The sequence below is a fragment of the Ranitomeya variabilis genome, chromosome 1 (assembly GCF_051348905.1).
Source record: "Ranitomeya variabilis isolate aRanVar5 chromosome 1, aRanVar5.hap1, whole genome shotgun sequence".
Taxonomy (NCBI): Eukaryota; Metazoa; Chordata; class Amphibia; order Anura; family Dendrobatidae; genus Ranitomeya; species Ranitomeya variabilis.
Genome location: NC_135232.1, coordinates 384,877,524 through 384,890,744, shown reverse-complemented (window position 1 = coordinate 384,890,744; position 13,221 = coordinate 384,877,524). Strand labels below are relative to the sequence as shown.

The 13,221-nt window shown below is 40.9% G+C and overlaps 1 protein-coding gene across 1 annotated transcript in view; it reads left to right on the top strand.

Annotated features, from left to right (window-relative positions):
* LOC143794044 (transmembrane channel-like protein 1) overlaps window positions 1-13,221 on the top strand; it is a 256,399-nt gene that overhangs the window by 31,710 nt on the left and 211,468 nt on the right. The window contains exons 2-4 of the mRNA XM_077280943.1: window positions 1,171-1,197; window positions 11,105-11,366; window positions 12,659-12,790. Of these exons, the coding sequence (XP_077137058.1) occupies window positions 11,176-11,366; window positions 12,659-12,790 (323 nt within the window). The 5' untranslated portion in view covers window positions 1,171-1,197; window positions 11,105-11,175. The remainder of the gene's footprint in view (window positions 1-1,170; window positions 1,198-11,104; window positions 11,367-12,658; window positions 12,791-13,221) is intronic.

Below are 13,221 nucleotides of genomic sequence, written 5' to 3'. Positions count from 1 at the left end.
GGGTTTCGTGTTTCGGCCGAAACCCGACTTTTCACGGTGGTCGGCCGATTTCACTCGACTCGACTTTTAAGACATTCGGGTTTCACAAAACCCGACTCGACCCTAAAAAACTAAAGGTCGCTCAACCCTAAATAAAACTATATTGAGTAATATGAAGTAATGGATTAATGATGCAAACTGCATTGAAATAATTATTCATAGTTATCGATCATAAAATATATAGATACATGAGGACTTTTTAACCAGTGTGAGATATTCTTTCATTATGGAAGCCATGGCTCAGGGCCAGACACATCAGACAATGGATAACAACAGCACCCACATGCTACTCTACTTATAATAGGTCTGATTCCTGTTATACTTCTATTGTTTTGACACATTCAATGTATTCTTACTGGCAATCTGTCAGCATTGCCAAAGGAGGCTCTGAAAGAAACTTTTAACAACAAAATAGGGTATTTTACATTGAACTCCGAAATGTGATCAATACAAACATTTGTGTATTTACTAAATATATCATTTGTATATATGTGCTAAGGTTTTTAGGTATTTATGCCACAAAGGCTATAGACTGAACTATATGGTAACAGAGCTGAGCTATTGTATTCAGTATTTATCCAATAGCATTGAGTGCTTTGTGTTGTTAATTTATATTCTTAGTAAATCAAATGTGCCCCATGGACCAAGGTGCCTTTTTAGAATGAGTACGTGCTCATCTACGTTTATGTTTCTGTAACCTTTAGGGATGCCGTGTGTGTAATTTAAATTAAATATGTCAGACTTAAACTAAACTAAAAATCCAATTGGGAAATAGGTGATAACTTGCTGATCACTGGGAATCCAATCCCTGGGAATGTGGATTGTCTATGGCTCCATAGACAATGAATGAAGAGATTATGGACTTGGGTGACCATCAACTCATTTCAATGGGACACTCTAGAGCAGTTTTCTTAGAATTAGTAGGTTGTAGCGGTGAGAGCAATCAGTGACTTATTGTTAATCCGGTAGATAGGTAACAGCTTGCATTTTTGGTACAACTCCTGATTCGGGTACATGAACATGCATTCAGTATATTTTATACATTTTATTATGCATCTACTGTTTACACAAGTTGCTGTGCTGATAATTTCATACACATATATTGATCAATGTATTTCTTTTTGCTCACAGTACAAATTGAGGTGGAAGAAAATGAAGGTAATGTAAAACAACTTTGTTCTATATAATATATAATCATGATGTACATTAAAATTTCATTAATTTGGTAGTTCAAAAATTTAGTTAGTCCATCTCTTGTTTCAATAATAATTTGCAATATAATTTTGATAATGTGGCACCTGTTTTGTCCCATCTAAAGAGCATTCCCCATATTCCACAGGATATGACATAAAAGTGTTGACCAATGTGAGTCTCATGTCTAGGATCTACAGAACGTGGGTCTCCCAACCTTCTATTCTGCCTGGTGAGGTGGACTTTGGCTCTCATATCAATGCAGAGATTTTAATGGGTTGTCCATGACTTTAACAATGATGGTTTATCCTTAGAAAAGGTCATCAGTGTTTGATGGGGTTACAACACCTGCCACCCCCTGCAGATCAGATGTTACCGGTATCAGCGGCAGATGGCACCGTCCAGTTACGGAGCTGTACACCACAGATTTATCAACAGAACTGGTTTGAATAGGGGGTATATGTGCAGTACCTGGCCGTAGTCACTATACAGTCAACAGGGCTGTGCAGCTTCGCAGCTGAGCAGTTCCGGCCACCATTGACACTGAAAGGGCTGATTGGTAGAGGTGCCGGGTGTCGCACCCCCATCGATCTGACATTGATGACCTATCCTAAGGATAGGCCATCTATATTAAGGTCATTGACAACCCCTTCAATGTTGTAGTGCCCACAACGATCAGACATCTATAACATATTTTGTAAACGTGCAATAAATTTCTAAAGAAAGAGTACATCTTAAAAAATATTTTACTGTAATTTAGCATATGTATAGAACCGTATGTTACATAAAAATTTTTTGTAAAAAATGAAGGAGGTGCTTATAGTTATTGATTAAATGCAGTGCTTTTCATACAGTGTTCCTTGGTAAGTTAAAGTAACAAGATTAATTGCCCTGGAAATCTTTCACTTTTCTCTCATTATCACATCTCAACAGAGGTTTGTCTCTAGTTTTACATGTAATAAAAAAAATGTAGTCACTTGTACAATAGTTGACAATGACAAATACAGCTCATGGCTGAAGTGTTACCCGTGTCTGTCATTAGGAAATGCCAAAACATTCAACTCCACTAGACAGTCTTGGGCAATCATTGATGAGAATGATATGGATATATGTGGCAAAATTCTGGTGCAAAAACTGTCTTTGCAAGACTGGTGACATATTTATTATGTTTTATACACTTCCTATGGATAGTCCAACAAAAGCTATTGGTTTCTCTGAAAGGTGTGTTGTTTAGCGGAAAGGGGTTTAATGTGGCTTTACGTGCAGCACAACATGCCAGAAAATGCAGCAAAAATTGGGCACAAATAATATGTAGTGTAAACTTACAATAGACAGTCTCAAGATACATCAAATTTATTAAACAGCAGAAATTGCTTTGATAATTTTGGCCCATTATAAGACTGTCAAGTCTACGAGGAACATTTATCAAAACTCTTGCAAAAGAAAACAGAACATTAAGCTCCATATTCCTGTTCCTGTTCGGTGTCAATGTGTCGCTGCACCATGTTTTCTCTGCACTGTTTTTGCTAAGTCCCTCTTTAGATTGCACTGTCTAGGGCCGGGTTCACACAAGCATATTTCACAGTGCATATACGGACTGTAACACATAGACTAACTGTGGGTCTCTAAACCTATAATCTCGAGGCTATAAGTTCAAGCTGAGAGTCCCGCAGTCAGTCCTGGTGTTGAAGTCGGCATACAGACTCTGGGTAACTTCAGACCGAGGCCACAGATTCAAATGGCTGCCTCGGGCAGATTTGGCATAAGCCACTCTGTCTAGCAAACTCCAGAGAAATCCGAATGCCTTTTAACCCCTATACAGGGATATAGTTTTCTAGAGGCATAACTAGGGTTTCAGCTCAGGGAGTGGGGCGAAAAATCTGAGTGGGCTTCTAACCAGGTAATCCTGACTACAGCCATGTGCTGCACCCTTATTGTGAGTATAGAGGAACATCACTAGATGAGTGATTAACAATAACCCGTCTTTTCCATCTGGCCCAGATCGACATGACAACTTCTCCAGCCAGGACTCGGCTGCAGAGATTACAATAATGAAACATCTGACTTCTCACAATTCCAGCATTGTTCATATTGATGCCTAACCTGTACAAACTACTCATTCTGCTGCTACCCCAATACTGAGCCGCTGCTACAGTATGTGTCCTCCAGCACATGCTGTGTGGTACAATAACGGTTCCTCTTGCCACCACACATAATACTGCCATCACTGTGCCCCTTACATAGTAATAATGCCACCTTTGTGCTCTCTAGATGGTTAAAATTACCTCCTAGAAAATATTAATGCCCTGTGCTAGTGCCCTCCACATTTTATCCCTAAAACATAATAAAACCCCAGATGGAACTTTGATGGTTTCAATACTCTGAGTGCCCTAAAACAATAATGTTTCAGAGCCCACTTAACATTCAATAATGTCCCCTAATTTCCCCCCCATGTACAGCTCCACTATACACAGTATGATGATCGCACAACTTCCTTAGACACAGTATGATGTCCACACTACTCCCCTATACACAGTATGATGAGCCCACATGTGCCCTCTACACAGTATGATAAGCCACTGCTCCCCTATACACAGTATGGTGAGCCCAGAGCTCCACTATACACTTTATAGTGAGCTCACAGCTCCCCTGTACACAATATAATGCCACAGAGCTCCACTGTAGAAAGTGTAATGCTTCCCTATGTACAGTATAGTGGAACAACAGCTCCCCTATGTACAGTATAATGCCTTCATAGCTCCCATATACACAGCATGGTGGGCCCACAGCTCCTGTACATATAGTATGATGTCCCCCACAGTTTCCTTGTACAAAGTATATTGGGCAAACGCTACCTTATACACAGTATAATGCCCCCACAGTTCCCCTGTACACAGTATAATGGGATAACCGCCCCCATATACACAGTATAATGCCCCACAGCTCCCTTATACACAGTATGATGGGCTTGCAGCTCCCATACACCATACATACAGTATGAAGTCCAGCAGGGTTCCTCTATACATAGAATGATGTACCCACTTCTCCCCCAAAACACAGTATAATAATTAATAGCGCTCTGACACCGTGCGGTGCCCACACTGAGAGTACCAATTTCAGGAGGAAATTAACTTTATTCCTCTCAGCAGCCTTGCTATTCCAGTCATAAGGGCAGTGGCAGCATGGTTTCAGTCACCACACTGTGTATAGAGAGCGGCAGCTGTAACCGCGCCCCAGCACTGAATGACAGCCAGCTCAGCAGCCTCTACCACCAAGTAGCTGCACTACTGGTGCCCCATAAACAATGCTTCTTAAGTCCCCACAAAGTAAATTTGCCCACCACAGATGGATAAATTATATTGCAGTAGCAAAATACGGCTATGCAAAGTGTCTGCTGGTCCTCCAAAAATGCTTAGTGAGGGCTGGGTGCTAACTAAGAGACACCTGATGGCCCTCCCTCTTACAATAGTGAGGGCCACCTGCTTTCCCTCTAACAATATTAAGGGCCGACTGATGGCCCACTACAAATAGTGATGGCTACCTAATGGCCCTGAAAAAAAAAATTGCGACTTTCAGAGTCCCCTCATCATAAATGAAAAAGTATGTGTCTGATCATGTCTCACAACCACTTGGACAGATAAGATATTAAAATGATAAAATTACTTTTTCTATAGAATGTTTTTTGCACTGTTGAAGGCAATGCAAATCTGCAAAAATGCGGAGAAAAACACTACGTGTAAACATAGCCCAAGGTGTGGAGGAGCATTTTTTTATCTAATATTTTTTTGCCTTATATACAAGTCATTATACTGGAAATAATGTTTTTTAACATTTATTCCAGTCAAATCCATTTTAACTGTGGTTTTGTATGTTTTATTGTCAGTCCGTAGAAGTGGTGTAATACAACATTGGTCCCAGCAGTGACCTGGGAATAAGATGCTTCCACGGGTTTTCAACATATGGTCCCATTCCATTTCAGTGCTTTTTACATAGTTTCAGCAATTTTTAGACCCCCTCCAGTCCTCTCGTGCTGGCCACTGGAAAAATGCTTGAGTTTCTCGTTGACTTCAATTATACTTGTTACTCGTGTCGAGCACCTGAACACTACGATTTTCTTCACTCGATTAATGACTACCCAAGCTTTTTAGTGCTCGCTCATAACTAATAATAACAAATAATATTTTTTTTATTTCCATAGCACTAACATATTCCAAAGCACTTTATATATTAGAGGGGACTTGTACAGACAATAAAGACATTACAGGGTAACTCATAGTTCAACAGATGCCAAGAGGAATGAAGGCCCTGCTCCCAAGCTTACTATTAGTGAGGAGCCAGCATGCTCGCCACTACTCAGTACTCGCCCGAGTATCTCACTGCTCGAGATTCTTGGAGCTCGCCGAGTATTTCTGGGGTTGCTCGGCTGGGGCTCGGGTCCCCTCCTTGCATATTTGCCGTTCTTTAAGGAGCCAATAATAATGCAGGGATTGCCTGCCACACACTGTAATGCTACAGCCATGTTGATTGTGGCATTACAGTGATTGACTGGATGCACAGCGTTATCAGGTCTATATCAGACCTGGCACTGCCATGCTCATCACAGTCTGCTCCTGAATCAGGCAGTGTAGGGAGAGATGCTGCTGAGCTAGGGTGAGATTTGCTTGTTCCTTAGTTAGTATAGGTATACCACAATACATTTATACACATATCCATCTCAACTAACAGTCCTTCTGAGCACTAATCCAGCTGCATAGATGTCAGTGCTAGGCAGGCAGGCAGTGTATGTGGCAGACTGCAGTGCATATAGCAAGAGGGTTCATTCCAGTTCTGTCTGCTGCTGCTTCTTTTACAGATATTTCTAGACATAGCCCCAGGTATCAGGGGCCAGGAATAATTTTTTTAATCTTAATCCTGATTATTTTCTTAAAACGCAATCCAGAGAATGCCATTTTTCTGTTCCATTAGCTTGTTGGCACTGCAGAATACAGCCAGATCCTTTCCATATTACAGCACTAAAAATCCATCTATTTAAAACTATGGTTTGTCCGTCACATGGATCACATGTAATTGCGCTCAAAATTCTGCCATTTCTGGCCTCCATTTAAATTTTGTTTCAGTGTGTTAGCAAACTTATTGACACCAGTTTGCTGTTAAAAATAGTTACCGACAGGCCAGCTATTTAAAACTGTGGTTTGTCCGTCACACGGATCACATATAAGTGCACTCAAAATTCTGTTGGTATTGTGAATTAATTGAATTGTCCTAGGTAGTGCATTCCAGAGAATTTGTGCAGCACGTGAGAAATGGTGGAGACTGTAGTGGGAGTTGCGTATTATTGAAGATATTAGCCTTGGGTCATTAGCAGAACGGAGAACATGGGTGGGGTGATAGACAGAGATGAAGGTGGAGATGTAGGGCGGTGCTGAGCCATGGAGTACTTTGTTGGTGAGAGTAATCATTTTATATTGGACTCTGTAGCAAATGGGAAACCAGTACAATGACTGCCACAGGGTAGAGGCATCGATGTAGCGGTTGGAAAGGAATATGATCTTGGCTGCTGCATTAAGAATGGATTGGAGAGTGAGACTAATTAGTAGAGAGTTGCAATAGTTAACTCCAGACAAGAATGAATAAGAGCAACAGTCAGAGTTTTTGTAGAGTCAACGTTAAGAAAAGGTTGAATTCTAGAGATGTTTTTTAATTGTAACTGAGATAAGCGAGCGAGTGTTTGTATGTGGAGGGTGAATGAAAGACTTAAATAAAATATGACTCCAAGACTGTGGGCATGTTGCTGGGGAGTAATAGTAGAATCATACACAGAAATGGCAATATTGGGTATAGATAGTTTGACTCTATTCACTAGTCACAGACTAGCCGTGAAGTTGAGAAATCAAAAAGTCAGCAGTCAAAAGCCATGAGGGTACATCATAAACAGAGAGGTGAGGCAAAGGCATAATCAGGTCATAGTCTGGGGTCAGAATTCCAAGAAGGTAGCAGATAAGACAAAGGGGTAAGGCAGATGGATGTTCAAAGGCAAATCCAAGATTGGGCAACAAAGATCAGAATACTAGCACTCGAAGCACAGAGTAACACATCACTTGAGCAGAGATCCCACCTAAATGCCCGGTGCATCATTCTGAACAGCAGACATCTGTAGGAAACCCCGCATGCCCCAGCCCTGATTGGACAACTGGACTGTCACTTACAACACTGACAGCTCAGCATGCCCAAGCTTCAGATTGGATGTCTGCACTGTCTATCATGACACTGACACCTCAGTAGGCCCCTGCCCCAAGTTGGACAGCTAAGCTGCCACTCACCACATCAAGAGGAGGAATGATAACAGGTAGGTTGGTAGAGTGAACAAATGCAAGGAGTTCAGTTTTTGACAGATTCAGTTTTAGATAGATGGAGGACATAATGTTGGAGACAGCAGAAAGAAAATCACTGGTGTTTTGTAGTAATGCAGGGGTGATGTCATGAGATGATGTGTTCAATTGGGTGTCATTAGCATAGAGATGGTACTGAAAACTGAATTTACTGATGGTTTGTCCAATAGGGGCAGTATATAAAGAGAAGAGGAGGAGACCTAAAACTGAGCCTTGAGGAACCCGGACAGTAAAGGGAAGAGGAGCCAGCAAATGATACAGTGAAGGAACAGTCAGAGAGGTAGGAGAGAGAAACAAGAGATATCAGTATCCTTGAGGCCGATAGAGCAGAGCATAGTGAGAAGGCTCTGTTGATCTACAGTGTCAAATGTTGCAGAGAGATCCAGGAGAATCAGCAGGGAGTAGTGTTCATTAGATGTAGCTGTTAGTAGATCATTAGAAACTTTAGTAAGGGCAGTTTCAGTAGAGTATAAGGAGCGGAAACCAGATTGGAAAGGGTCAAGAAGAGATAGTGGAATAGACAGGAGTGGACCAGACATTCCAGGAGTTTAGAGATGAAGTGAAGATTAGAGACAAGTGTGTAATTAGCAGCACAGTTCTGGTCCAGGAATGTTTTTTTAAGCAATGGGTGTATGCTGACATGCTTAAAGGAGGAAGGAAAGAGAACAGATGAGAGAGATTAAATATTTTAGTCAGGTTAGTGGTGACTGCTGTGGAAAGACACTGAAGCAGATGTGAGAGAATAAGGTCACTGGTGCAGGTAGTAGGGCGAGAAGATGCGAGGAGCCTGGTAACTTATTCTGTAACCATCTCAAAGACAGAAAGTGAGCTAGATGATGTGCATGAAAGAGAATGCCTGAATTGGGAGAAAATGTACTATCGGATATGATGCCCAATTTTTTTATTATAAATAGTTGGCCAGATTGTCAGCACTGAGGTTGGTGGTGGGGGCTTGCACTCTTGGAATAAGGAGGCAATGGAAAGTGTCAAAGAGTTAATTAGTTTGTTTGGAGAGGTGTAGGGCAGAGTTGTATGTTTTAAGAATAAACTTATAATGAATGAAATCTTCTGCCAGACTTGAATTTTCTTCACAGACATTCGACGCACCTGGAGCACCGCTATAGAAGACGTGTTTGCAGTGTGTGCCAGGGTAGCCGCTGTCTCTGCCAAGTTGTTCTATATACATGAGGTGCAGGTTCATCCAGGGCACTTTGCAGTGTTCCATTATAATGTTTCAGAGCAGAGTTGGGACATGATAGGGAGAAGATTGTGGCCAATGATGTCTGCAAATTCTTCATAAGTTTCTAGGTATTAATGGCATGTATATTCCTTTATCTGTGGTAAGTGGGGGTGTCCTGAGCGAGGTGAAAGTTCTTAATAGAGAATGAAAGAAGGTTGTGATCAGGGAATGGGTGAGGGGAGTTAGTAAAATCATACACTGAGCAGAGCGAGGAGAAGATCAGGTCCAGCATATTTCCCTCTTTATGTGTAGTGGAGTTAGTAAATTGTGAAAGGCTGAGAAAGGAAGTTAGAGATAAAAGGTGAGCGGCAGATGAGGGGGGATGGAGGATCACCAACGAAGATGTTAAAGTCCCTCATGATGAGAGGGAATGTCAAAGAATTAAAAGTGTGGAAGCCAGATGGCAAAATGATTGATGAACTGACACGAGGAGCCCAAAGGGCGATACACAACCGCCACTCACAGGGAGAAGGGCCAGAAAAGTATGAAAGTGTGGACCTTAAAAAAGGAGAACTGGGAGATACTGGGAGGATAACCTGAAAGGAACATTATGTTGAAAGGAGCAGACCAGCGCCAAACTGTCTACTCTCAGGTCTGGGGGTATGTGAAAAATGTAAGCCACCATGCGAGAGAGCAGCAGTTTCACGTTTCAGTGAGACCCAGAAGATAAAGGGAATTTGAAAGGAAAAACTCAAGAATGTAGGAGAGTTTGTTATAAGCTGACCATTAGTTTCAGAGAGCACAGTTAAAAGAGACAGTATGCATGCAAAAAATATTAATGAGATTTGCAGGGTTTCTGAGTGTAGCAGGGAAGGAGTTAAACTTACAAGAAGGGTCAGGGTTATGAGAGATATCTCCTGCAACTAGAAGGAGAATAGAAAGAGTGACCAGATGGTTAAGTGATTTGTGAGAGCTTCGCTTGTGTTGTACGGTGGTAGTGAATGGATTTCTGTGATTTAAGAATGTTGAAAGAGCATGAGAGCTGTAGAATTGAGAGGAGTGAGGGGGCTGAAATAGATGGAGTGTGCAGAGTGTGTGAAACGGCAGTAGAAATAAATGCCTGCAGCTGCTAGAACATAAATGAGACACTTACTAGGGTGACTACATTTAGCAGTTTTAAAGAACTGGGTGCAAGTTTGTTTAAATGTCTTGCATGCCTTACCTGCTTCCTGTTATATGCCATGTTTAATTGCCTTGGCTCTTTGAAAAATATGGCACTTGGATAAAATCTGCACAATCGCCTCCTGCACAAATGCCTTCCCCTTGGCTAGGTCTAAATAATAAGAGAAGATTGTGCTTAGATCTAGAACCAATTTAACTCATTAACAATCAGTCAACTAAAGGTACCTTCACACTCAGCAACTTTACAACGAGAACGACAACGATCCATGACGTTGCAGCGTCCTGGTTAGCGATCTCGTTGTGTTTGACACGCAGCAGCGATCTGGATCCCGCTGTGATATCGCTGGTCGGAGCTAGAAGTCCAGAACTTTATTTGGTTGTCAGGTCGGCGTGTATCGTCGTGTTTGACATCAAAAGCAACGATGTCAGCAATGTTTTACATGGAGCTAACGACCTGTGAGAACGATAAATGAGTCGCCGTTACGTCACAGGATCGCTCCTGCATCGTTCTGGAGCTGCTGTGTTTGACGTCTCTACAGCGACCTAAACAGCGACGCTGCAGCGATCGGCTCGTTGTCTATATCGCTGCAGTGTTGCTGAGTGTGACGGTACCTTAACTTAAGACAGCAGGAGACAATAAAATGCAGGAACAAACATTTTGACCTATTAGGTCTCTAGATCCTATGGTTACCTTATTGTCTCCATTGAAATCCAGAACAAAAACTCTGTTAGGGTTAATTCAATACTCTCTTCTCTTAGTTCCCTTCTTTCTTTCACACATTTGGAAGGTTAGTAACTAATAAGGAACATATTGAAGAGATTATGTCTGCATGGAGATGCATGGGTCTATAAATGGAAGGAAATTATTAGTAAAGAGTATCTGAAAAGCTGCTCTGTTTTAGTTCCTTTGTTCCAATTAAGCAAAAATGGTTGTAATGATAAGTTTAGTTATTAAATAAGCAAGTGAAACAATTCAATTACTGTAAATACAATTTTGGGCCAAAATACTCTCATTGAGCATGCAAATCACTATATTTCAAAACTAATATTTCCCAGTTGAAAATAAAACTGCTCCATAATATTTTTTGAAGAAGTTTTAAGTTGTTCCTTTTTCTTGAAGAAGAAAAGGGAGATTCTGAAGAAGAGGAAAATAAACCACCAAAGCGTAGAGAGAAAAATTGGCGAGTACCTAACATGAAGCCTTGGCTGGCAGAATCTGATGATGAGAACCAACCTCCCACAAATGAGGAGACAAATGAAGAGGATGGAGAGAACAGTCCTCAAGGAAGAAAAGGAAGAAAAGGGCGGAAAGGAGCAGGAGCAGCTAACCGCAAAGCAAGGGATAATGCCAAGAAGAAGGACAAAAAGAAAAAAGATGCTGATGAGTAATAACATTACCTTTTTTACCTTATATGATGTGGTGCATATAATATTCAGCCTGTGCCATATTACAATGAAATTATAACTCACTAATAGATCATCTGACTCTAAAATAAAGTTGTATGTATCAATGATATATGGCTAGGAGAATTTCAAATTCCTATTCACCATCTTTGCTGAGTTTTTAAAAAGTTAGATTTGCAGCGAATCAATTTAATGTGAATTGGTGAATTGAAAATATGGCAAAACCTCCAATTGACCTGAAAAAAATATGCATGCCACTATGAGGTCTCCTAGAGCTGCATTCAACATCTTTCAAACAGCCTTATTAATGTTACTGTTACCTCAAATGTATGTATGCATGTGTTCCTATGGCTAAACAGATCGGTGGTTAATAACAGCCTGTTCCTCACACACTGCTCTTCTTTACTCCTGTGCTGTCACACATACTGTTTGTACTGTTTAATCAGTATTTTTTTCTCTGCATCGCTATGATTAAACGGTGAGCTGTGACATTCTCATTTCCAGATTCACAAAAAAAAGCTGCTGCATTCCCTGCTTCCTGCTTTTATTTAGGCTATGATATTCCCTATTGATTGGTTATGCTATACAATCTTATGTGATAATTACAAGACTTGATGGGAAAGCCTGTTTGGCTGTGCCCGTGGACATTTAAGGCTATGTTGCGGATTTTGCTGCGGATCCGCAGCAGATTGATATTACCATGTAAACCTATGGAAAACAAAATCCGCAGTGCACATGCTGCGGAAAAAACAGCGCGGAAACGCTGCGTTGTTTATTCCGCAGCATGTCAATTCTTTGTGCGGATTCCGCAGCGGTTTACACCTGCTCCATAATAGGAATCCACAGGTGTAAAACCGCAGATGAAATCCACACAAAAAACACGGAAAAACTGCGGTAAATCCACAGTAATTCCGCAGTAAATCCACAGTGCGGATTTACCAAAATCAGTGTGGAAAAATCCTCACACCTTTCCGCAACGAGTTAACATACCTGAGCCTTCTCTGGCTAATGAAATCATATGCTATGTGTAAAATAGCTGCGGCTACTTTAGGTAATTGAATCGCAAAATGTTAAATTTCAACAAGTTCAGCAAATTACTAAAAATTTGAGGCAGATTTGCTTAGCATTGAATGATTTTCCCATCTCTACAATAATTAGAATGATCATGCTAATATTCCTAGTGTGCAAATTTGTTAATGAAAGTAGTAAAGCCTTAAAAGCTTTTTCTTTTCCTCCAATTCATCTCAGAATAATTTTTGGTATTGTTATGTAGGTCTGATGAAGAAGATGAAATAACAGAAGAGGAACTGGACAAGCTAAAACTAGCTGTGGAAGAAAAAAAGAAACTAATTGCCACTATAAGGAACAAACCTTGGAAGATGAAACAAAAGTTGGAAGTCCTCAAGTAAGAATTCCCTTATAAGGGTTAATCTATATTGTACATTAAAGGGATCATGTCATGTCGGATAATGCTATTACTCTGCAAGCAGAGGCGTAGCTAAGGTTTTAGCTCAGGAGGGGCAAAATATCTGAGTGGGCCCCTAACCAGGTAACCATGATTACAGATACAGTGGCGCCCCCTAATTGTTGGTATAGGTAAACCTCAGCAGGTGATCACGTTGTTATTGAAAATAAATCTATATACAAAAGCGAGTACTGATATTACCACCATATGGTGGCCATGTAAGATTACAGTATAGTTACAGATTGTGACTTACAGCTGATGGTCTTTCTTATGAAGTTGTTCATTTTTGCGGTCTTCTCCCTCTTGCCCAGACCGACATGACAACTTCTCCAGCCAGGACTCATCTGCAGATAATACAGCACAGACACTTC